Source organism: Heterodontus francisci, chromosome 37, assembly GCF_036365525.1.
Source record: "Heterodontus francisci isolate sHetFra1 chromosome 37, sHetFra1.hap1, whole genome shotgun sequence".
NCBI lineage: Eukaryota > Metazoa > Chordata > Chondrichthyes > Heterodontiformes > Heterodontidae > Heterodontus > Heterodontus francisci.
Genome location: NC_090407.1, coordinates 16,653,204 through 16,677,028, shown reverse-complemented (window position 1 = coordinate 16,677,028; position 23,825 = coordinate 16,653,204). Strand labels below are relative to the sequence as shown.

Genomic DNA, 23,825 nt, shown 5'->3' with positions numbered 1-23,825 from the left:
TATTCCAAGATCCAAGTCATTTATATATACGAAAAAAAGTAGTGGTCCCAGCACTGACCCTTGGCGAATACCATTGTCTACCATCCTCCAGTCTGAAAAGCAACCATCTAGCATGACTCACTGTTTTCTGTCCTTCAGCCAATTTTTTATCCAATTGGACACTGACCCTCCTATTCAATTAGCCTCAATTTTGTTAACCAGCCTTTTATTTGGTACTTTATCAAATGCTTTTTTTAAAATCCACATAGATAACATTTACCACATTCCCTTCATCAACCTTCTGTGTTACTTAAAAATCAATTAGATTAGTCAAGCATGATCTGCCATTTACAAATCCATGCTGGCTATCCTTAATTAACTCAAATCTCTCCAAATGCCTGTTGATTTTTCCCCTGATTATTGTTTCTAAAACCTTACCCACCACTGATGTTAAACGAAAAGGCTTGTAGTTGCTAGGACTGTCCTTACACCCGTTCTTGAATAAGGGTGTCACATTTGCCACTCACCAATCCTCTGGCACTTCCCCCATATTCTGGGAAGAATGAAAGATTATGGCAAGCCCTTCTGCTATCTCCACCCCCACTTCCTTTAGTAACCTGGGATGCAAGCCATCCAGACCAGGTGACTTATCTACCCTATGTATAGCCTTTACAGTACATCTTCATTCTCAATTTTTACCCTGTCCATTACCTATACTCTCACTGCTTTTACTGATATTTTGTCAGATTCCTCATCCTTGGTGAACACTGATACAAAATACTCATTAAGTATATTAGCCTTGCCCTGTGCCTCTAAGCATTTATTACCCTCTTTGTCCCTAATACGCCCCACTCCGCCTCTTACTACTACTTACTATTTACATGCCAGTAGAAGATTTTTGGGTTCCCTTTTATGTTGACTGTCATTCTATTCTCATGTTCTCTCTTTGCCGGTCGTATTTTCCTCTTCATCTCCCCCCTCAACTTATTGTATGTGGCCTGGTTCTCATTTGAAGAATTCACCTGACATGCATCATACATCCTCTTTTTTGTTTCATCATAATCTCTATCTTCTTCCTCTTGCGAGGAGCCTTGTTTGTCGTTCCCCCTCCTTCCGCCCTTGTTGGAATGTTCCTAACCTGTACCTGAAGTATCTCTTCCAGTTACAGTTTTGCCTCTCAGTCTTTGGTTCATTTTATCCTGGCTAGATCCCTTCTCATCACATTTAAATTAGCCCTCTTTCAATTTAGACATTCTACCTTATATCGTTCCTTGCTTTTCTGCATTACCAGTCTAAACCTTATGATATGATGATCACTCTTACCCAAGTGCTCCCCCACAAACACTTGGTCCACCTCATTTCCCAGCACCAGATCCAGCAATGCCTCTCTTCTAGTTGGACTGAGAACATACTGATCAAGGAAGTTCTCCTGAACACATGAGGAATTCCTCCCCCACCTTTCCCTTTACTCTAAAATTATCCCAATCGATAATTGGGTAATTAAAGTCCCCCAGTATCTCCATTCTATAGTTCTTGCATATCTCTGTGATTTCCCTGCAGATTTACTCCTCTATCTCAACTATTTAGAAGTCTATTGAATACCCCTCGTAGTGTGATCACACCCTTTTTGCTCCTCAATTCCAACCAAATGGATTCGTCCTTACCCCTTCAAGGACATCCTCCCTTTCCAGCACTACAATGTCTTCCCTAATCAGTACCGCCACCCAACCTCCCTTTCTTCCTTCTCTGTCTTTACTGAACACTTTATATCCTTATATATTAAGCGCCCAGTCTGCATCATTTTTAAGCCACATTTCTGTTATTGCCACTACATCATATTCCCATACTGCTATTTGTGCTTGTAGTTCACCAACCTTATTCACCACACTTTATGCATTTACATACATGCATTGTAATCATGTCTTTGCATTCCTCATAGCCCTTCTCAGTCTGTTCCTATCTAATATGGTACTACTTCCTTCTCTAGTACTATCCAACACTCTCACTCCTTCATGCACCTTATTCCTCTTTTTTACTTCTATATGCTGGTGCTCACCCCCTGCCAATTTAGTTTAAACCCTCCCCAACCATACTAGTGAACCTCCCCGCAAGGACATTGGTCCCAGTCCTGTTGAGGTGGAACCTGTGCCTTTTGAATAGGTGCCTCCTGCCCCAGAACTGGTCCCAATAGCCCAAGAATCTGAAGCCCTCCCTCCTGCACCATACTTCAAGCCACGCATTGATCTTCCCTATCTTCCTATTTCTACTCCTGCTACTGCATGACACTGGGAGTAATCCAAAGATTACTACCTTCAAGGTCCTACTTTTTAAACTTCTTCCCTAGCTCCTGAAAATCTGACTGTAGGATCTCAATACCTGCCCTTGCTATGTCATTGGTACTGACGTGTACCACAACTTCTTGCTCACTCCCTTTGTCCTGCAAAATGTCCTGCACCCTTTCTGTGGTCCTTCACACCAGGGAGGAATTAAGCCATGCGGGACTCATGATGACGATTACAGAAGTGCTTGTCTGTCCCCCTGACTATGGAATCTCCTGTAACAGCAGCATTTCCACACTTTGTTGCTCCCTCCTGCACAGTCCCTTGCTCATTGCTCTGGACTGCACTCCTTCACAGTGTCTTCACTCCCAGCAGTCTCCAATGCTGAGTTCCTGTTTGAGAGTGTTACACACCCTGAAGACTCCTGCACCTCCTGCCTCTTCCCTAGTCTTCCAAATGGCCACCCACCTGGTATCCTGAACTCTTATTGCTGTGGAGTGACCACCTCCTGGAAGGTATAATCCAGGAAGCCCTCATCCTCCCTGATGCTCTGCAATGATTCCAGCTGCTCCTCAAGCTCGGAAATCCTGAGCTCGAGCTGAAGCAGCTAGAGACACCTCCTGTACACGTGATCACCCAAAACGGGTGAAGTTTCCTGGAGTTCCCACATAGCATAGGAATTGCAAGCAATAGGCCGCAGCTGCCCATCCATGGTCTAAAAAAATTCCCCCTTTTAGAAACTATTTGGCACCTTGTTTAAACCGTTAATTTTAATGAATGTCTCTATACATGCTCTGTGCTACTACTCATATGAATTCACACACTGTTATACTCCACCTGTTTGAGGTTATTAATTTCCTGGCTCCTAATTTGAAAAACTGCCCTAGTTCAGGGATAGAAAAAAAGAAATACTCACCAACCAATCACCTACCCGCTTTCCTGTGGTGTCACTTTTTTTTCTTGAGCAGTGCTCTCTCTCTCACTCTCTCTCTGCTGTTGCCTTATCCCCACTGTGGTCCCCGACCTTCTGTGCTATTCTCGCAGTGTGTTGCACATTCTCCTCTGTCAGAAGGATGTGGGTTCAAGTCCCACTCAAGAGGCTTGAGCACCAAATCTCGGCTGACACGTCAGTGTAATACTGAGGGAGTGCTGCACTGTTGAAGGTGCCGTCTTTTGATTGAGACCTTAAACCAAGGCTCTACCTGCCCTCTCAGGTGGATGTAAAAGATCCCGTGGTACTATTTTGAAGAAAGGCAGTTGAGTTCTCCCCTCTGTCTTGACTAATATTTATCCCTCAACTAACATCACTAAAAACTATCACATTGCTGTTTGTGGGACCTTGCTCTGTGGAAATTGTGTGCATGTTTCCTACAGTGCAACAGTGACTACACTTCCAAAGTACTTTGTTGGCTGTAAAGGGCTTTGGGATGTTCCGAAGTCGTTCAAAAAGTGCTACATAAATCCAAGTCTTTCTTTAATGGTTTAGGGTGGTGAAAGGTTCAAATTCCAAGTGAGATGGTTAGGAGCAAGAAGGAGTGTCGATTACAGCTTTCCTCACCTGAAGGTTAAATAAATTGTAGAATAGGTTACCAGAAAATACAACCCATATAGGCTGTGTTACTAGTCTCAAAGAGTCATCTGAGGTGCTTCCAGAGAGACAAGGTCCTAACAGATAATGGAGAGAAGGTGGGGTCGAGTTCTGATGAAAGGGACAGACTTGTTTGGACATATTGGCCTTTTCCTGTTCCTAGAAATTCTTGTGCAAGTTTATCAAATGGTAACCCACAGTTGATTGCAGGAAAACAAGAGTCTGTACATAGTTAATTATTACTTGAACAAAATGTGAGATGTCATTCATTATGTTGATGTAGTACTGCATCAATGAAAAGCATTTATTTGATATCAATAGTAATATTAAAATAAAACTTCCCTGAACTGACCCGCCTCTTGAAGTACATATTTTGGTTCCACTCCCTTATAATCTTATGGTGTGGTTTTTTAACTTTACTACTGATATAGACTGATGAGAATTGCAGGCTTCACCTGACCCAGGATGTTACCAGCGCACAGGAAATGCTGTGTACATATAGTCAATATATATTATTGGATCATTTGTGGCATTGTTTGTGGGGCTAAGGTCAAGGCCGTGTAGCTGGCATGGCCAGCTGTGGGTGGGGAAAGTCTGCTGGAAGACTATAGGCTGGGCCAGAACTTAGGCTGCAGACTGGAAGGGGATTGGGGGGAAAGGGAGACTGAACACCAAGCTAGGAATTTCCTCAGAGCTGCTCCTGCTCTGCTGCACTTCCAGCCAAATTACAGTGGAACAGCAGCACCGAGGAAATTCCCAGCCATGACTTGACTTGGGAAGATGGTGGGGGTGGGGGTGGGGGTGGGGGTGGGGGGGAAGGGTGGGTAGGGAGTTCTCCACAGTGTCCTGGGGTAATATTTACTTTTCAATTGTTATCACTAATAACAGATTATCTGGTCATTATCACATTGTTGTTTGTGGAAGCTGGCACTGTGCAAATTGGCTGCTGGGTTTCCGACATTACAATAGTGACTACACTTCAAAAAGTGATTCATAGGCATGTCCTGAGGTTGTGAAAGACGCTATATAAATTAGAGTTTGGAGAGCAGGGACTGGTCACTGAATTTCTGGTGTTCACTAATAGCTGGAGTTTAGAAACATAGAAAGATTTATGACACAGACAGAAGCCCATCGTGTCCATGCTGGCTGAGAAAGAGCCATCCAGTCTAATCCCACCTTCCAAGTAGGTCCGTAGCCCATAAACGGGTCATTCTCGCATTGGCAGGCTGTGACTAGTGGGGTACCGCAGGGATTAGTGTTTGGGCTCCAGCTGTTCACAGTATATATCAATGATTTGGATGTGGGGGCCAAATGTAATAATTCCAAGTTCACAGATGGCACAAAACTAGGCGGGAATGTGTGTTGTGAGGAAGATGCAAAGTGACTTCAAGGGGATTTGGACAGACTTAGTGAGTGGGCAAGAACGTGGCAGATGTAATATAATGTGAAAAAATGTGAGGTTATTCCACTTTGGTAGGAGGAATAGATGTGCAGAGTATTTCTTAAATGGTAAGAGGTTAGAAAGGGACCTGGGTGTCCTTGTCAATATGTTACTGAAAGCTAACATGCAAGTGCAGCAAGCAATTAGGAAGGCTAATGGTATGTAGCCTTTATCGCAAGAGGATTTGAGTACAGGAGGAGTGATGTCTTGCTTCAATTGTATATTGTTAGACCGCACCTGGAGTACTGTGCGCAGTTTTTGTACCCTTACCTTAGGAAGGATATTATTGCCATAGAGGGAGTGCAACGAAGGTTCACCAGATTTGTTCCCGTATGAAGAGAGATTGGGGAAACTGGGCCTGTATTCTCTAGAGTTTCGAAGAATGAGAGGTGATCTCATTGAAACCTGCAAAATACTTAAAGGGATAGACAGGGTAGATGCAGGTAAGATGTTTCCCCTGGTTGGGGAGTCTAGAACCAGGGGACACATTTCAAAATAAGGGAGAAGCCACTTAGGACAGAGGTGAGGAGAAATTTCTTTACGCAGAGAGTTGTGAATCTTTGGAATTCTCTACTCCAGAGAGCTGTGGAAGCTCAGTCATTGAGTATATTTAAAGCAGAGATTGACAGATTTCTAAATACCAATGACATAAAGGGATATGAGGATAATGTGGGAAAAAGTCATTGAAGTGGATGATCAGCCATGATCATATCGAATGGCGGGGCAGGCTCGATGGGTTGAATGGTGCAGCAGGCTCGATGGATTGAATGGTGCAGCAGGCTCAATGGGCTGAATGGCCTCCTCCTGCTTCTATGTTCCGATATCCAAGTGTTTTTTAAATGCAGAGGGTTTCTGCCTCTACCAGCCTTTCAGGCAGTGAGTTCCAAACCCCACCACTCTCTGGGTGAAAAGATTCCTCAACTCCCCTCAAATCCTTCCACTACTTTAAATCTATGCTTCCTACAAACATAAATAGCCCTTTCCTACCATTCTATTTAGATCCCACATAACTTTATGCATAATTAAATCTCTGCTCAGCCTCCTCTGTTCCTCAGAAAATAAACACAGCCTATCTACTCTTTCCTCATGGCTAAAATTCTCAATTTCTGGCAACATCTTTGAATCCCCTTTGTACTGTCTCTGGCCTGATCACATCCAGTTTGTCAGTAAGGTAAAGAATTATGTTCAAAACATGTAACAGTGTGAACCACTAGAGCCCGAGAGCAAGAGGCTAGAGTCTGATTTGGGGGCATAAAAGAAGAGGACTGGGCAAGACACAGATTTGGAACTCACATGGGAAGTTGTATTTGGAGGTGGGTCTGTATCCAGGTCTGTGCATTTGACTTGTGCAGGTGGAAGCAATTACAGAATCTTGCATCTGAAGAGGGTACTGAGGCCAATTAAAGCTGAAACGTAGTAGTCACATGGCTTCCTTGGAGCATGACCAGTTTCCACTATGACCTATAGGTGGCGCAAGTACTTGGAGGACCAGCTCCTAGAAGCCTCCTACCGGGGCCATCTTGCCTCCTATTGTTTGCCGTTGGTTAAGGAGTGGAACCTCCGCATCGCGATTGGTGGCTTTTCCCTGGCAACGGTGCCTGTGGGGTGTCCAATGGGCGGCGACGTTATTGTTGTCGGGGCCGCGGTGCGATGGACAAGCCGGGGGTTTCTGGTCGTTATGTCGGGGAAATGAAGCAGCAGCTGCGGGATGGTGAGGCCGCTGAACGGGAGAGGGGCCCGGCCGGTTAAAGGAACGGTGCCTGCCTGAGTAAAAGTTTGGACAAGGCGCCTAGTAATTATGGCGTTGTTGCTGGTGGCTTCTGCTTTGTCAAAAAATGCAGAATATCACAAAACCCCTAACTCTAACCATTAACCCGACAACTCATCCCAACTCTTAAACACTAACCCTAAACCCTAACACCATTAGCATTAATGATTAAGCCCAGACAGTAAATGTCGATTGGCAGTTGTACCTTGCAAGGTACCACAGCTCAGCCCAGTTCTGCCCTCCTCTGATTTCTTCCTTACACATTTTCCAGCAAGAATTAGTAGATTGTGACCCTGGTTGATTTTTCTGTCCCCAACCTGGGAATGTTAAGGGCCATGTTAGTGGCCAACTGAGGTTACCATTGGCTGTGGAAATGAAGCCTGGGTGTGAACGTGCACTTATATAGCATTTTATCATGTGCTCAACAACCCCCAAAAAAAAAGAAAAGCTCTTTGCGTTTTGAATGTAGTCACTTTTTTTATGTAGGCAAATTCAGCAGCCAACTTGTGTGCAGCAACATCCCACAAATCATGAATGAATTGAATATCTTCCAATCCTCCTTAGATACAGAAGTGGTGCCAGAGTACAGGAGAATTGCAAATGTTACGCCTTGTTCAAAAAAGGGCAAGTCCAGCAGCTACAGGCCAGTCAATTTAACCCTGGTGGTGGGGAAGCTTTTAGAAACGATAATTCGGGACAAAATTAATAGTTGCTTGGATGTGGATTAAGTAGGGAAAGCCAGCATGGATTTGTTCAGGGCAAATCTTGTTTAATGAATTTGCTTGAGTTTTTTGATGAGGTAACAGAGAAGGTTAATGAGGGTAATGCAGTTGATGTGTACATGGACTTCCAAAAGGCATTTGGTAAAGTGTCACACAACATGCTTGTCAGCAAAGTTGGAGGTCATGGAATAAACAGGAAAGTAGCAGCATGGATACAAAATTGGTGAGTGACAGGTAACAGTAGTTGTGAATGTTTGTTTTTCAGACTGGGAGAAGGTATATAGTGAGGTTCCCCAAGGGTTGGTGTTGGGACCACTGCTTTTCTTGATATATATTAATGTCCTAGACTTGGGTGTACAGGGCATAATTTCAAAATTTGCAGATGAGACAACTTGGAAGTACAGTATTGTGAACTGTGAGACAGGCTGGTGGAATGGTCAGACAAGCGGCAGATTAAATTTAATGCAGAAAAGTATGAAGTGATTCATTTTGGTAGGAAGAATGAGGAGAGGCAATATAAATAAGTTATGATAAACCTGTATAAAACACTGGTTTGGCCTCAACTGGAATATTGTGTCCAATTCTGGACACCACACTTTGGGAAGGACGTGAAAGCATTAGAGAGGGTGCAGAAAAATTCACAAGAATGGTTCCAGGGATGAGGGACTTCAGTTGCGGGGATTGGTTGGAAAAGCTGGGGCTGTTCTCCTAGGAGAAGAGAAAACTAAGGGGAGATTTGATGATAGGTGTTCAAAATCATGAGGGTTCTGGACAGAGTAGATGGGGGAAACTGTTCCCATTGGCGGAAGGATCCAGAATCAGAGGATACCGCTTTAAGATGATTGGCAAAAGAAGCAACAGTGACATGAGGAAAACCTTTTCCGCAGTGAGTGGTTAGATCTGGAATGCACTGCCTGAGAGTGTGCTGGAGGCAGATTCAATCAAGGCCTTCAAAAGAGAACTGGATAATTATTTGAAGAGAAAAAAGTTACAGAGCTATGGGAAAAAGGCAGGGGAGTGGGACTAAGTGAGTCACTCTTGCAGAGAGCTGGTAAGGACATGACAGGCCGAATGGCCTCCTTCTATGCTGTAACCATTCTTTGATTCTATTAACTTGTTGATCTCTTTAAGGCATTAGTTGAGGGAAAAGGATTGACTGGTGGGGGGGGAGGTTGCTTCCTGGCTCTTTGAATGGTGCCATGACGCATGTTGTATGCACCTGTGTGGGCAGGTGGGGCCTCAGTTTTCTGCCTTGCCTGAGAGCAGGTGAAATTGAATTCAGTCGATCTGGTAAATTTGTGAGAAGGCCTCAGGGAAAAAAATGACCATGAATTGGATTGTTATATAGTTGCCTCTTTTAGTGAATGGGGAATCTCTGAAGTGGCCTAACAATCTCACTCAGTGCTAAAAACAATCACTAGCACAAGGCCCATGGCCAGCATCATGTTACTGCAACTAGGATGAGCAATAAAAGTGATCTTGCCAACGTTGCCTTCATCTCAACAGTAAATAAAAACAATCATGCTTTCTTATTTGCAATGTTAAATTGGTGATCTTCCCACTGACTACCCAACCAAAGTCCTTCCCCATTCACTCTCAAAACCCTTCATCATTTTCCACTCTTTTAAGTGCCAATTAGGATGACAGGTATCATCAATAAAAATCGAATTAACAAACATGGCGCCTTTTTAATGGGGCAAAAACAAAAAACTGCAAATTATAATTAAAATTAAACTTAACAAATTGAAATGTTGTTGCCTGTGTCTGTTGTGCATTCCAATTCCTCTGGTACGCTCAGGCGTACCAGCAGAGACCATGTGCTCCTTCTCCAGGGACACCCGGGCATGGACTTAGATACAGAAGAGAGATAGACACTCCAAGACTGAAGAACCCCCTTGACTGCTCACTGCCTGAAACAGGAGCAGTCCCATGAGGAGGTCTTCTGAATTGCTCACCCCTCCGCACCAGGAGTCAAAGATCAGGAGTGTGGGAGAGAAATGTAGCCAGAAATTGAGTAGCCCAGGTGGGCTAGAGCCCCTCTTCATTTTCTAAGCCTTTATTGAATCTCTCCTTTGTTACCTTTACCCCAGTGGCAGTAGGTCCCAGTAGGTCAGATCTCTGATAACTACAGTTCCACATCCCTGGTGTCATCTGGGTAACTTTATGCTGTCTACTTGTAAATTTGCTTGTAAGTCTCGGGGTGCAGCTCTGAATCAAATGCTTTCTTGATTGTTTTGCCTTTGTAATACAGTGTGAGTTTACACGCCCAGGGACAAACATGGTTACAGCTCCACACGTCAAAGCTAATCAGGACATTGTTTTTTTTTCCAGGGTTTGGTCTGTACGTTTATCCAAACAGCTTTTTTCAGTATGAGGGAGAATGGAAAAATGGAAAAAAACATGGTAAGTTATCCATGTGCTGCTTTCTGAGATATAAGACCTTTCAGTCACAATGACCTCCTTCTTTATGTGCTGTCAAAGAACTTGCATTTATATTGCACATTTCCCAACCTCTGGACATCCCAAAGTGCTTCGCGGCCAATGAACTACTTTTGAAGCGTAATCACTGTTGTAATGTAGGAAACAGGGCAGCCAATTTACGAACAGCAAACTCGACAACTGCAATGTTATAACGACCAGATAATCTACTTGTTGGATGAGGGATAAATATTGGCCAGGATACCATGGATAAATTCCAAGCTCTGCTTCAAAGTATTGCCATGGAATCTTTTATGTCCACCTGAGACGGTTTAATGACTCATCCAAAAGACAGCACCTCCGATTCTGCAGCATTCCCTTAGTACTACACTAGTGTGTCAGTCTTCAGGAAGGATGTGCGGGTCCTTGAGAGGGTGCAGAGGAGATTGACCAGAATGGTTCCAGGGATGGGGGATTTTAGCTACAAGGTTAGATTGGAAAACCTGGATTTGTTCTCCTTAAAACAAAGGCGATTGAGGGGAGATTTAGTAGAAGTGCACAAGATTATGACAGGCTTAGATAAAGGAAAAGCTGTTCCCATTAACAAATGGTACAAGGACTAGGGGGGCACAGTTTGAAAGTTTTGGGCAAAAGATGCAGGGAGAATATGAGGAAGCACTTTTTTTTACACAGCAGGTGGTAATGGCCTGGAACCCACTACCCACAAGGGTGATGGAAGTGGAGATGATCAATGACTTCAAGAAGAAGTTGGATAGCCACCAGAGAGAAATAGACTTACAGGGCTATGGGGATCGAGCCAGGGAGTGGGACTGATAGCATAGCTCCGTGGAGAGCCGGCATGGACTCGATGGGCCAAATGGCTTCCTTCAGTGCTGTAAATGACTCTATAACTCTAGATTTTTGTGCTAACTCTCTGGAGTGGGACCTTGAACCCAAAATCTTCTGATTCAGAAGTGAGCATGCTACCCACTAAGCAATAGCTGATATCTGTAAGATTCTATGCTTCCATAAGTTTTTTTTATGTTAGGTGCCTTCTCATGATAGGGACTACTCTCTGTGACCTGTCACAACATGTCCATGGCTCTATGTTTACAGGTGTTTTTTCTTAAACCTGGGTTACAATCTTTGCCTCCGGTTTTCTTCCTCCTGGGTCATGTATATCTTCAAACAAACCTTTTTAGAGAGCAACTCCGGTCTGTCTTGGCATTGCTTGCCGTCACTATTCTCTAATTTGTAAACAGGTCACACAGTTCAAATTTGAACTCTCTGGCTGTGTCAGACATGAAGGCTGTGATTGATTTTATTTTTGTCCACACTAGGTATAGGGAAGTTTCTGATGAAGGATGGCAGTTACTACGAGGGAGAATTTGTGAACGGAGAAATGGAAGGGAATGGTTTTCGTTACTGGGCCTCTTCAGGTACACAAACTCCTCACATTTCTCCCTGTTCGAATAACTTCTTACGGATGAGCTTAAAAGCACATCCTCTTTTAGAAAAATAGAACCTAGCAAACCAGGGATTGAGAAAGAGTGAGCAAGTGAGCTAGCTATTTGTCATTTTCACTTCAGTGATGTCTCTCACACACATGATTAAACATTTCAATGCATTATGACATTTTGTATTTATGAACAATTAGAAATTATTAATTGTCTTTATTTCCTGTACGGACTTTGTTTCTAAATTCTTTGGGCTCTTCTCGGACAGTTCTTATTTATCCCCATCCGTTGTGGAAGGTTGATTGGATATCAGGATGGCTAGAGTTTCAAACTTGCCTGGTGCTTCAGTTGATCAATAACAACTTGCATTTATATAAATAAAAGCAAAATACTGCAGGTGCTAGAAATATGAAAAACAGAAAGTGCTGGAAATACTCAGCAGGTCTGGCAGCATCAGTGGAGATAGAAACAGTTAACATTTCAAGTCTGTGTCCTTTCATCAGAACCTTTCATTATTTTATTACTTGCATTTATATGGTGCTTTTAATGTAGTAAAAGATCCCAAGGGACTTCACAGGAGCGATTATCAAACAGCATTTAACACTGGCCCACATAAAGAGATATTAAGGCAGATGACCAAGTGCTTGGTCAAAAAGGCAAATTTTAAGGAGCATCTTAAAGGAGGAGAGAGAGGGGTAGAGAGGTGAAGAGGTTTAGGGAGGGAATTCCAGAACCTAGGCAGCTGAAGGCACAGCCATCAGTAGTGGAGCGATTAAAATTGGTGTTGCTCAAGAGTCCAGAATTCTAGGAGCACAGAGGAGGTTACAGAGATGGGGATGGCAAGAGGTCATGAAGGCATTTGAAAACAAGGATTAGAATTTCAAAATCAAGTTGTCGTCAGACCGAGAGGCAATGCAGGTCGGCAAGCACAAGAGTGATGGGTGAATGGGACTTGGTGCAAGTTAGGATATAGGCAACAGAGTTTTAGTTGAGCTCAAGTTTAGAGAAGGTGCATGGTGGGTGGCCGGCCTGGAGAGCATTGGAATCATCAAGACTGAAGATAACACAGGCATAGATGAGGGTTTTATCAGTAGATGAGCTGAGACAGGGACAATGATGTTACGGAGGCAAAAATAGATGGTCACTTTGCAGTTCAGTGTGAATCATTTTCTAGTGGGTCCCTTATGGAAAGTGCCTGTGTGTGGATATCGGGTAAGGACAGATCGGGCTTCACTGTCGATGAACAGCCTGCTTGTCACTTACTGTTTTGGCTCATGCATAAACAATAGAAGCTCGCTGCAGTACTGGCAAATGATCAACCTCTTTTGGGGGGAAAGAATATACATTTAAATACAACACTTCACACAAAGAATGGCTGTTTAATGAGGTACTGGAGTGCTTGATGCCCTTTGAAACAGCTCCTAGCAAAGATTCAGCATCTGAAGGAAGTGAAGGTGAGGAATTTAGAAATTTAAAAAAAATGAAGAATTGCTTTTACATTTTTAAAGGAAATGAATATAGCGGACAGTTCACACAGGGAGAGATCCATGGATATGGAGTGAAGAAGTACCTAGATGGTTCCCAGTATGAAGGGGAGTTTCACTTCGGTGCCCGAGCAGGTGAATGAATTTTTGTCTGATTCTGACTCCATCTGCAGCCTGGCTGTGCAGCTTCATGCTGTGTCATCTGACATTCCCTATAACTATAGAACCAGTGACTGACTCTCTGCTTTCTATTGGCAGAATATCTAACTGTATCTTATTTCTTTGTTTAGGACATGGAGCACTGACTGATGGTGAGGGCCAGGTATACCGAGGCTCCTTCCACAACAATAAGAAACAAGGAGAAGGAGAGATGTACTATAAGTAAGTGAAGTCCAGAGCTGAAAACCCTTCATATTGCCACTCAAGTCCTCCTAGTTAGTGAAGCAGTACTAGCGGATGCACAATGAGCCACACAGCTGTTTCCAGCTGCATATGGTTGTATTATTTTTCTGATTTCCACCAAGCTTTTATCTCCTCTTCCATTCATCCAATTTTGGAAGTCCCAAAATATTACATACAGAGTTACATAGAATTTATATAACAGAAATAAGCCATTCGGCTCAACTGGCCCATGCTGGTTTTTTATGCTCCAGATAAGCCTTCTCCCACCCTACTTCATCTCACCCCATCAGCAAATCTTTCTAGCTGGAAAATCTCCTGGGAAACCCTTTCAAAAATGAAAACCAAAAGTGCAGAGCCGTAAATATGGTGAATGAGAGGAAGAAATATCATCAATGCTTTTGAGGGGAAATTCCTCCATTTCTCTGCGCTCATAGTTTGTGGCTGTTGGGTGACGAAGGCAATAGGCTCAGCTGAGATGCCCTCCGCAGTTAAATCAATTGCCAATCACTCATTGGCTGGGCTCGCATGCATTTAATGACTGTCTTATTGAGGTATCAGTGGACACTTGGCAAGACTGGGCATCTTCAGGAGAGAAGGAAATAAAGCAAGGAGGGAGAAAAGCAGGTGACATTGAGAGAGAGCCAGAATCAAGGGAAAAGGGAATTAACTTGGTACTGTCTGCGAATGCATTCATATTGTGCTCAGGCTGCAGCTAGTGACTCCAACTCCTCACACTGCCATTGAACTATGGGCTTCAGTTGGTAAATGTGTACAATTATCCCAGTGCTATATAAAAGCTACCTTGCTTTTTCTATTTTATTTTTTCCTCATTTGTATCCTGAAGGTACTGATTCCATCCTGGGCTGCAGTTTTCTGCAGGCACTGAGTAATGCTGGGGTACAGTTCCCACAGGCATTGACTGATGTTGGGGTACAATTCCACAGGTGCTGACTAATGCTGGGTTACAGTTCCACCTGCATTTAGTATTGTTGGGGTACAGTTCCACAGGCACTGAGTGATGCAAGGGTACAGTTCCACAGGCACTGACTAATGGGGTACAGTTCCACAGAGGCACTGACTAACATTAACATCGGGGTACAGTTCCACAAGCACGGAGTAACATTGGGGTACAGTTCCACAGAGGCACTGACTAGCATTAACATCAGGGTTCAGTTTCACAGGCACTGACTAACATTGGGGTACAGTTCCACAGGTCCTGAGTAATGTTAGGATACAGTTCCATAGGCACTGAGTAATGCAGGAGAACGGTTCTACTATATCTTATCCAAGCAGCCTTTATTCATGTGTTTTGGCAGGCTGTTCATATAGTCTTGAACTGGATAGTCAAGTTTTTGAGTGGGCGTCTGGAAATTCCAAAATGGAAATCTGCTGCCAAAAGTTGCCTTTTTTAAATCGAAGCCTATTTTAGTTGCAATGTGCGAACATTAATTTATTGCTGTGTTATTAATGTTTTTAATAAACTTAATTAGAAAAGCATTGTCATATGCTTTTCCCTACCCCTGTCCAGTTTTGATCTTAGCTAAACATGGCTGGCCAGTGTTTGACCCTGGTAAGCCACAGCGGAGGCTGCTGTTGGCCACACCTTAAGTCCACACACCTGCACTTTCCAACAGAGAGCACTGGATAGTATTTAGGAGCGGGAACGTTAGCCGATTTTCCTCACTCCCACTTCCCACAACACGAAGGCGCTAAGCTCAATTGCTAGATGCTCCCCTTCATGCCACTGAGATTGGCAGATTTAGCACAGACTGGGGAGTAAAAGTTTCTACTCTGTTTGACTCTGTGCTACATTGAGCAATGCCTTTACCGAATTAGCTGTCAGAGGAGTTGCCAAGATCACTTTTACACATTAATGACTTGGAGTAAATAACATGGCAAGATATTTGACTCAGACTACTCATTTTATGGTTTCTAAAGTCTTGAGGAGAAGCAGTACAGTCTGGGCCAGTCTTTTCATTAGCTATCACAAATGCTGCTGCTTTGACCAGCCTGATCTGTGTATGTCTCCAGAACAGGAATATAAAGTTAATCGAAGGTTACGGCAGTGTAAAGTCCTAACCAATGCAAATGTGCCAGTGTAGCTCCACAGAGTCAGCGCCTGACTCGGCTAAAATAGAATTATATGAGACACTCATGAAGGAGCTGGTTGGTAAAGATAAACTCGGGGGGGAGTGCAATTGTCAATGAGTGTCAGTGGGGTTTCCCTCTCGCCTCTGTGTGGGAAAGTTGTACATTCAAATCCCACTTCTGGTACCTGAACATTTAATCTAGGCTAACACCTCAGTGCAGTGCTGAGTGAGTGCAACATTGTCAGAGGTGTCATCTTTTGGATGAGACATTAAACTGAGGCTCCGTCTGCCTGACTGTAAATTATCACACTATTTGAATGAAAGCAGTGGACTTTTCCTCGTGTTCCAGCTAACACCTATTCCTCCGCCAACACCAGCAATACACATAAACTGGTCTTCATGTCATTGCTGTTGGTGGCACTGCACAAATTATCTCACCTATCTGCCTATTAAATAGCAGTGACTACAGTTCACAAGTAATTCATTAGCTGTTTTCTTTCATTCTTGGGATGTGGGCGTTGCTGGCAAGGCCGACATTTATTACCCATCCTTAGTCGCCTTTGCAAAGGTGGTAGTGAACTGCCTTCTTGAATCACTATACTCTGTGTGGTGAAAGTGCTCTCACTGTGCTTTTGGGTAGGAAATTCCAGGATTTTGACTCAGTGGTGATGAAGGAACGTTGATATATTTCCAAGTTACGATAATGTGTGATTTGGAGGGGAACTTCAAGGTGATGAGGTTTCCATGTGTTAGCAGCCTTTGCTGTCCAGAAAGCCTCGGCAGATTGCTGCAGTGCATCCTATAGATAGTACACAGTGCAGCTATGGTGTGCCACTGATGGAGAGAGTGGATGTTTAACCTGTAAAGAATTTTGGAACATTCTGAGGACATCAAAGATGCTACATAAATACAAATTATTTCTTCCTTTTCAATACTTTTTATTAACTTATTTGGAACCTATTTAAAAGTTTGAGACTGATTTCTACAAAATAGGTGCAGCCAAAAAGGACAGTAAGGTGAAGCTGGGAAGCTGCCATCTTGGCTTTCTCTACTAAAGCAATTATTGGCGCAGTCTCAGCAATACATTTGCTTACTAGTGACCCATGACTGTCCTCTTATTTCCTGAAGGAAATAAAAAATGGTTTGTGAAAATTTTACAAAGATTTTAAGAAAATAGTTTTGTAATAAACACAATTGACATCAGTTATACCTGGCAGCAAAACATGACTTGTAGTGTGCTTGTAGCTTAAGTGTGAAGTTGCGCCTGCTGCACTGGATCTTACGGTACTTCCTCTTTGTCTCGCTTCACTTCAGGAAACTCCAGCAGACGGTCTGGAGCCTGCAGAGAACAGATTTATTTATTTTTCTGCAGCTTGAGCATACCAACAACAGCAACAGCAGAAAACTTTCCAATAGTAAATTGGCAGCGTTGCAGCTTCAGCTGAATTGATGTCCTCTGTCCTGCGCCTGCCCCTAATACTTAGCCAGCATTTTCTTTGCCTTTTCTTATTTTTCTACAAGTTGCTGACTCATGCTGTAGTGCAGTTCCATGGGCACTACAAGCTTCTGGTGCCTTGCCCAAAGAATCATTCTTTATTTGTGAGCACAGGCAATGACTGTTGGCTGGCTATTCTCCAAGGGGGTGAATTGTAGCATAGACTTATTTTCTCCTTACCCAATGTGCCCTTTTCAGCAGTGGTCAATGAACAGGGGCAAGAACCATGGCAGATATCCCCATTCCCTCCCCTCCAGCCCAGGGTTTCTAAGGTCAATTGTAGCACCCTTACCGTTGCCCCCAACAAGGGATTGTACCTCCTGGTCTGTACAGCTCTGTTTCAAACTGGTCGGTGCTCTTGCCTGCCAGCAGAGGGGGAAACAAGCTGACCACATTTTTTAAAATTTGATATTTTACAATGAATCGTTTATGAATTTATTGAAAAGAAAAATAGAAAGCATGACTCATATTTCCTCCTCTTATTCAGGAATGGGGACCAATACCAGGGAGATTGGGTCCTGAACCGGCGACAGGGCCATGGCATCTTGCAGTATGCAGACGGTTCCCTTTATGAGGTATTCCTATTTGGCTGTAGATGTCACTGTGAGCACACTTTTCATCTCAAAGGCAACACGTTGCAGGCTTTAACAGACTGCAAATTTTCAGAATCAGAAGCCAACTGAAATTTCTGAAGCTGCAATTTTATTTCAAAAAGTCTGGGAATAACACATTGCAAAATATTCAAAAGTTTCTCTTCTTTGACTTCCTTCCCACACTTTGGCTTTCGTCCCTTCCTAGCCTGACAACACTGACATTTACCTGGTTACCCCTCCAACAATGGTGTCAGCCCTGCCATATCTCAATCAAGTGGCTATTCCTCAAGTGAGAACTTGTACAATGAGCATCAGCAGGCTGTTTGACAGTGGAGGGCATCACAGCTGACCCCAATCTGATGCTCACCCAATGTCGCCATGTGCCCTGTGGGCTCCATGTAAAGTTGAAATCCATGTTCCTATTAATTCCTAATGTATCTCACGTTGCTGGTACTAGCTGGTCTCTATGTTCTAATTTAGAATTTGTCCACCAAAAGAGAACAGCCCATTTCAAACCTTCAGGCCCATCAAATTCAAACAGGGCAAACCAGGATAAAGAGAACTGTGTTGCCTCTATTTAATCCGCCAGATTGCCAGGGCTGGATATGGTTCATGTGACATAGGTTGAACTCTCCTGACTTTACTAGATGAGGCATCCGGATCAAATGCAACACTTGAACCCCAGTCTGATCTGAGATCTGCTAACTGCAGCACAGTCTGGGGTTGAAGGGTGGCAACTTCCCATTCAGAACCATAACACACGGGCCTTTTACAGCGCTTAGCTTTCAATGTTTTCAGCTTTAAATGTTATGATTCTCTCAATTGAAGCATTTTCTATTAAGGCAGAATGGAAATATCAGCTTTTGAACTAAACCGCAAAGTCTTTCTCTTGGGAATAGAGCTGTTTTTAAATTTTAAAACCCTTGAGTGCAGTTTTTTTTTAATTCTGAGAAGCAGTGGCAGCCTTGTGGGGTAGTAGATGGAGGTTCAGGCCACTGAGAGCAATGCAGCGGTTTATCCTGCTTTGGAGTGGTAAGTCGGGGGTTCTCTCCCACTGTGGAGCGGTAAATGGGGGAGTCACACCCAATGTGGAGAGGTAAATGACAGTTCATCCAGATGTGGAACGATAAATGATGGTTTATCCTGCTGTGCAGCAGTAAATGGGGGTTATTTCTGCCACAGAACAGTAGATGCAGAAAGTGAGGGCCAGTGGGAAGGGGGGGGTGGGGTTCACCTCTGCTGTGGAGTGGTTAACACCGCAGCCTCACAGCTCCAGGGACCCGGGTTCGATTCCGGGTACTGCCTGTGTGGAGTTTGCAAGTTCTCCCTGTGTCTGCGTGGGTTTTCTCCGGGTGCTCCGGTTTCCTCCCACAAGCCAAAAGACTTGCAGGTTGATAGGTAAATTGGCCATTATAAATTGTCACTAGTATAGGTAGGTGGTAGGGAAATATAGGGACAGGTGGGGATGTTTGGTAGGAATATGGGATTAGTGTAGGATTAGTATAAATGGGTGGTTGATGTTCGGCACAGACTCGGTGGGCCGAAGGGCCTGTTTCAGTGCTGTATCTCTAATCTAATCTAATCTAATCTAATCTAAATGGGGCTTCTCCCTCTGTGGGATTGTCAATGGGTTTATGTGGAACCTCCATGGAACGATGCATGCAGTGAATTCCCAATCCAGCTTTGCCATTGAAGAGAAAAGTCAGAGGGGGATTGTCGCAGGCTGCTGCTGCAGCTGGGTTATAGGGCACCATTAGCAAAGGCCTGGGAGCTGGTGGCCAACCTGCCCTCTTAGCTGGGGAATTCTTTGTGTATTGAGGAAAAGGGATGGGAACAAAATAATGAAACATGCTTTTTTTAATCAAAAGAACAAATAAAAGTACAGTCCTAAATAAATAGTTTTCTATAAAAATGGTTTTCCTCTGCCCTTTTGTTCCCTATCCTTTCATTTTGAGTTCTGATTATCAAACAGAATCAGAAAAGTGCACAGCATCATCGACCATCTCTTAAATGGCAGTGTTCGATGGGGAGAAGGGACATTTAAATCCAGTCTTGGCAGAAAATAAAACTTTGGTACTCGAATGGTTAACTGCTGCAGGACTGTGGATGCCATTTGGCGTCATTGCCCACTGCAGGCTCCAGGCTCCAGTCTCCCCAGACGTCAGTAGTGCAGCTGTGTGGAGTGCGTGCAGGCAGGAACACGTTACCTCACCATGGCACTGTGTAATGAATGAATTAATTCAGTTTCAGTGCCTGATAACATCACTTTCCCATAGTATAATCATTTCTCTTTTCACACCATTCACTGGAACTGTTTTTAATGCGTGTAGTGTCTGTGTATTTGGGAGTTTAGGTTAGTTATAAATTTTAAAAGTCTTTGAATATTCTGAGTTCCTGGAATCCTGATAAACTTAAATCTACCAAGGTAATAATATGAGGAGTGAATAGGGTAATATACTGTGACCTTTGTTGGTGAATTCCTTCTTCTCTGCTATTCTGATTTGGACCTCCTCTGCACACTCCTCATGCCTTCCCTCTATTCCACTAATGGTAGATGACCCTTCAGCTACCTAAGCCCCACTCTCAGGAACTCTCTTTCCTAAATTCCTTCCCTTTGATGCCTCTCTCCCACATTTTCAAAAACCGTTGACTGTGCCTTCAGTCTCCTCCTCCCCTAATTTCTCTTCTTGCTTGGCATGAAGTGCCTTGGGGCTTCTTGAATCTTCTTCTTTGGCCTCTTTGTCTTGAGAGACAATGGGTAAGCACCTAGAGGTGGTCAGTGGTTTGTGAAGCAGTGCCTGGTGTGGCTATAAAGGCCAATTCTAGAGTGATAGACTCTTCCACAGGCGCTGCAGATAAAATTGGTTATCGGGGCTGTTACACAGGTGGCTCTCTCCTTACACTTCTGTCTCTTTTCCTGCCAACTGCTAAGTCTCTTCGACTCGCCTCTCTTTAGCCCCGCCTTTATAGCTGTCTGCCAGCTCTGGCGATCGCTGGCAACTGATTCCCACGACTTGTGGTCAGTGCCGCAGGACTTCATGTCACATTTGCAGACGTCTTTAAAGTGGAGACATGGACGGCCAGTGGGTCTGATCGCAGTGACGAGCTCACTGTACAATGCGTCCTTGGGATCCTGCCATCTTCCATGTGGGTCACATGGCCAAGCCATCTCAAGCGCCGCTGGCTCAGTTGGGCGTGTATGCTGGAGATGTTGGCCAACTCGAGGACTTCTGCATTAGAGATACGTTCCTGCCACCTGATGCCAAGGATTCTCCGGAGACAGCGAAGATGGAATGCATTGAGATGTCGCTCTCGGCTGACATACGTTGTCTAGGCCTCGCTGCCGTAGAGCAAGGTACTGAGGACACAGGCTTCAAACACTCGGACCTTTGTGTTCCGTGTCAGTGCGCCATTTTCCCACACCCTCTTGGCCAGTCTGGACATAGCAGCAGATGCCTTTCCCAAACGCTTGTTGATTTCTGCATCTAGAGACAGGTTACTGGTGATAGTTCAGCCTAGGCAGGTGAACTCTTGAACCACTTCCAGAGCGTGGTCACCGATATAGATGGATGGAGCATTTCTGATGTCCTGTCCCATGATGTTCGTTTTCTTGAGGCTGATGGTTAGGCCAAATTCGTTGCAGGCAGCTGCAAACCTGTCGATGAGTCACTGCAGACACTCTTCCGTGTGGAATGTTAATGCAGCATCGTCAACAAAGAGGAGTTCCCTGATGAGGACTTTCCGTACTTTGGACTTCGCTGTAAGACGGGCAAGGTTGAACAACCTGCCACCTGATCTTGTGTGGAGGAAAATTCCTTCTTCTGAAGACTTGAATGCATGTGAGAGCAGCAGTGAGAAGAAGATCCCAAACAGTGTAGGTGCGAGAACACAGCCCTGTTTCACGCCACTCAGGATAGGTAAGGGGTCTGATGAGGCACGGTTATGCTGAATTGTGCCTTTCATATTATCATGGAATGAGATGATGATACTTAGTAGCTTTGGTGGACATCCGATCTTTGCTAGTAGTCTGAAGAGACCACGTCTGCTGACGAGGTCAAAGGCTTTGGTGAGATCAATGAAAGCAACGTAGAGGGGCATCCGTTGTTGACGGCATTTCTCCTGTAGCTGGCGAAGGGAGAACAGCATGTCAATGGTGAATCGCTCTACTCGAAAGCCGCACTGTGCCTCAGGGTAGACACGCTCAGCCAGCTTCTGGAGTCTGTTTAAAACGACTCGAGTGAAGGCTTTCCCCACTATGCTGATCAGGGAGATTCCACAGTAGTTGTTGCAGTCACCGCAGTCACCCTTGTTTTATAGAGGGTGATGATATTGGCATCGCGCACTTCCTGTGGTACTGCTCCCTCATCCCAGCACAGCAGTTCATGGAGTGCTGAGAGTATAGCAGGTTTGGCACTCTTGATTATTTTAGGGATAATGCAGTCCTTCCCAGGGGCTTTTCCTGGCTAGAGAATCAATGGCATCACTGAGTTCCGATTTTGTTGGCTGTTCGTCCAGCTCATCCATGACTGGCAGAGACTGGGCTGCATTGAGGGCGGTATCAGTGACAACATTTTCCCTGGAGTACAGTTCTAGGTAGTGCTGCACCCAGCGGTCCATTTGCCTGCGTGGTCAGTGATCATTTCCCCTGATTTAGACTTGAGGGGGGGGGCAATTTTCTTGATGGTTGGCCCAAAAGCTCTCTTAATGCCATCATACATTCCTCTGATGTTTCCGGTGTCGGAGGCCAGCTGAATACGACTGCATAGGTGTTGCCAGTAGTCATTTGCACAGCGCCTGGCTGTTCTTTGCGCAGTGCTTCTGGCGGCTTTAAGTGCTAAGAATGTTAACTCGCTGGGGGCTTTCTTGTAGTTCAGCAGTGCAATGCGCTTAGCGGCTATGACAGGTTCCAGGTCTTTAGAGTGAGATTGAAACCAGTCTGCATTCTGCTTCTCGCGTTTGCCAAAGGTATGGCATGAAGTGCCTAGGGGCTTCTTGAATAAAGAGATAGAAACCAGTCTGTTTTCCCTTTAGCTCTGAGTAGAACTATCTGCAGCCTGCCTCTAGTCACTGCCATGCGATCATAAGAAAAGGTTGAGGAGGAGAAAAGGCTATTGAGGCCATCAAATTCACATTGGTACTCCATCTCCCCCAACCCACCACATCCATCCAGATCCACCTTCCCTAGCCAACACACCCATTGGAATTTGTCTGGGGTCTGATTCCAGGTTTAGATTGCAACTTATTAGCACTGATAAGAAGCAAAACCACTTTACACCATTTTGGTGTAAATGCAACCTGAGAGGCTTTCTTCATCTTCAGTTTTTAGAATTGCAAGGTGTCTCAAAGCTAAAAAGACAAACCAGCTCAGGGATTACTGATTAAAGTATAAGAAGGGTAATTTTCTACACTGGCATCACTGATGGGGAGCAGTGCCTGCTGAGTGTGCATGTTGGGAATCCAGGTATGTACAGCCCATTTTCTGTATATTATTTTAAATGACATTGCATGCCTGAATTCCCCACCAGTGGGTGAGGAAATGCACCATTAGAACATTACCTCATCATCCTTAAAGTCTCAGGGCAGAAGCAGCAATGTAATGTTATCTCTGTTCCAAACTGGCAAACCATCCCAAAAATGTTTTTGACCTGTATGTAAGCCACAGAAGCAGAGAAGGTAACAAAGAAATTTAATAGTGGCGTTAAAAGTTATGAAGGTTTTTGATAGAGTAGATAGGCAGAAACTTTTTCCAATGGCAGCAAGGCAGGTAACCAGAGGCCATTTGTTTGAAATAATTGGCAAAAAAAATGAGGAAAACATTTTTACACAATGATCTGAAAGGGTGGTGGAAGCAGATTGAACAGTAACTTTCAAAATGGAATTGTATAAATACTTGAAAAGAAAATATTTGCAGGGCTATGGGGAAAGAGCAGGGAGGAGGGACTAATTGGTCAGCTCTTTCTCCCTTCTCTCCATGGAGATTCTCCCTTAAGAACACTGAAACCAATTGAAGCTCGCTATCATTTCAGCTGAGAACCTTGAGCGAACCTGCAAACTTCCTGGTCTATATGTCTCAGCTTAAGAAAGGGAACTTTGCTGCTCATATTTAACT

At 44.1% G+C, this 23,825-nt stretch overlaps 1 protein-coding gene across 7 annotated transcripts in view; it reads left to right on the top strand.

Annotated features, from left to right (window-relative positions):
* Nucleotides 1–6,840: 6,840 nt before the first annotated feature.
* The window catches only part of LOC137352084 (MORN repeat-containing protein 1-like), a 171,695-nt gene continuing 154,710 nt past the window's right edge, over nt 6,841–23,825 (top strand). For all 7 annotated transcript variants that reach the window (XR_010969634.1, XR_010969633.1, XM_068017165.1 and 4 more), the window contains exons 1-6: nt 6,841–6,998; nt 10,109–10,180; nt 11,536–11,634; nt 13,161–13,271; nt 13,427–13,517; nt 17,611–17,698. Coding sequence is in view for 5 of the 7 variants with exons in the window: in XM_068017165.1 (XP_067873266.1) it covers nt 6,938–6,998; nt 10,109–10,180; nt 11,536–11,634; nt 13,161–13,271; nt 13,427–13,517; nt 17,611–17,698 (522 nt within the window). In the remaining 2 variants the exon portion in view is untranslated. The remainder of the gene's footprint in view (nt 6,999–10,108; nt 10,181–11,535; nt 11,635–13,160; nt 13,272–13,426; nt 13,518–17,610; nt 17,699–23,825) is intronic.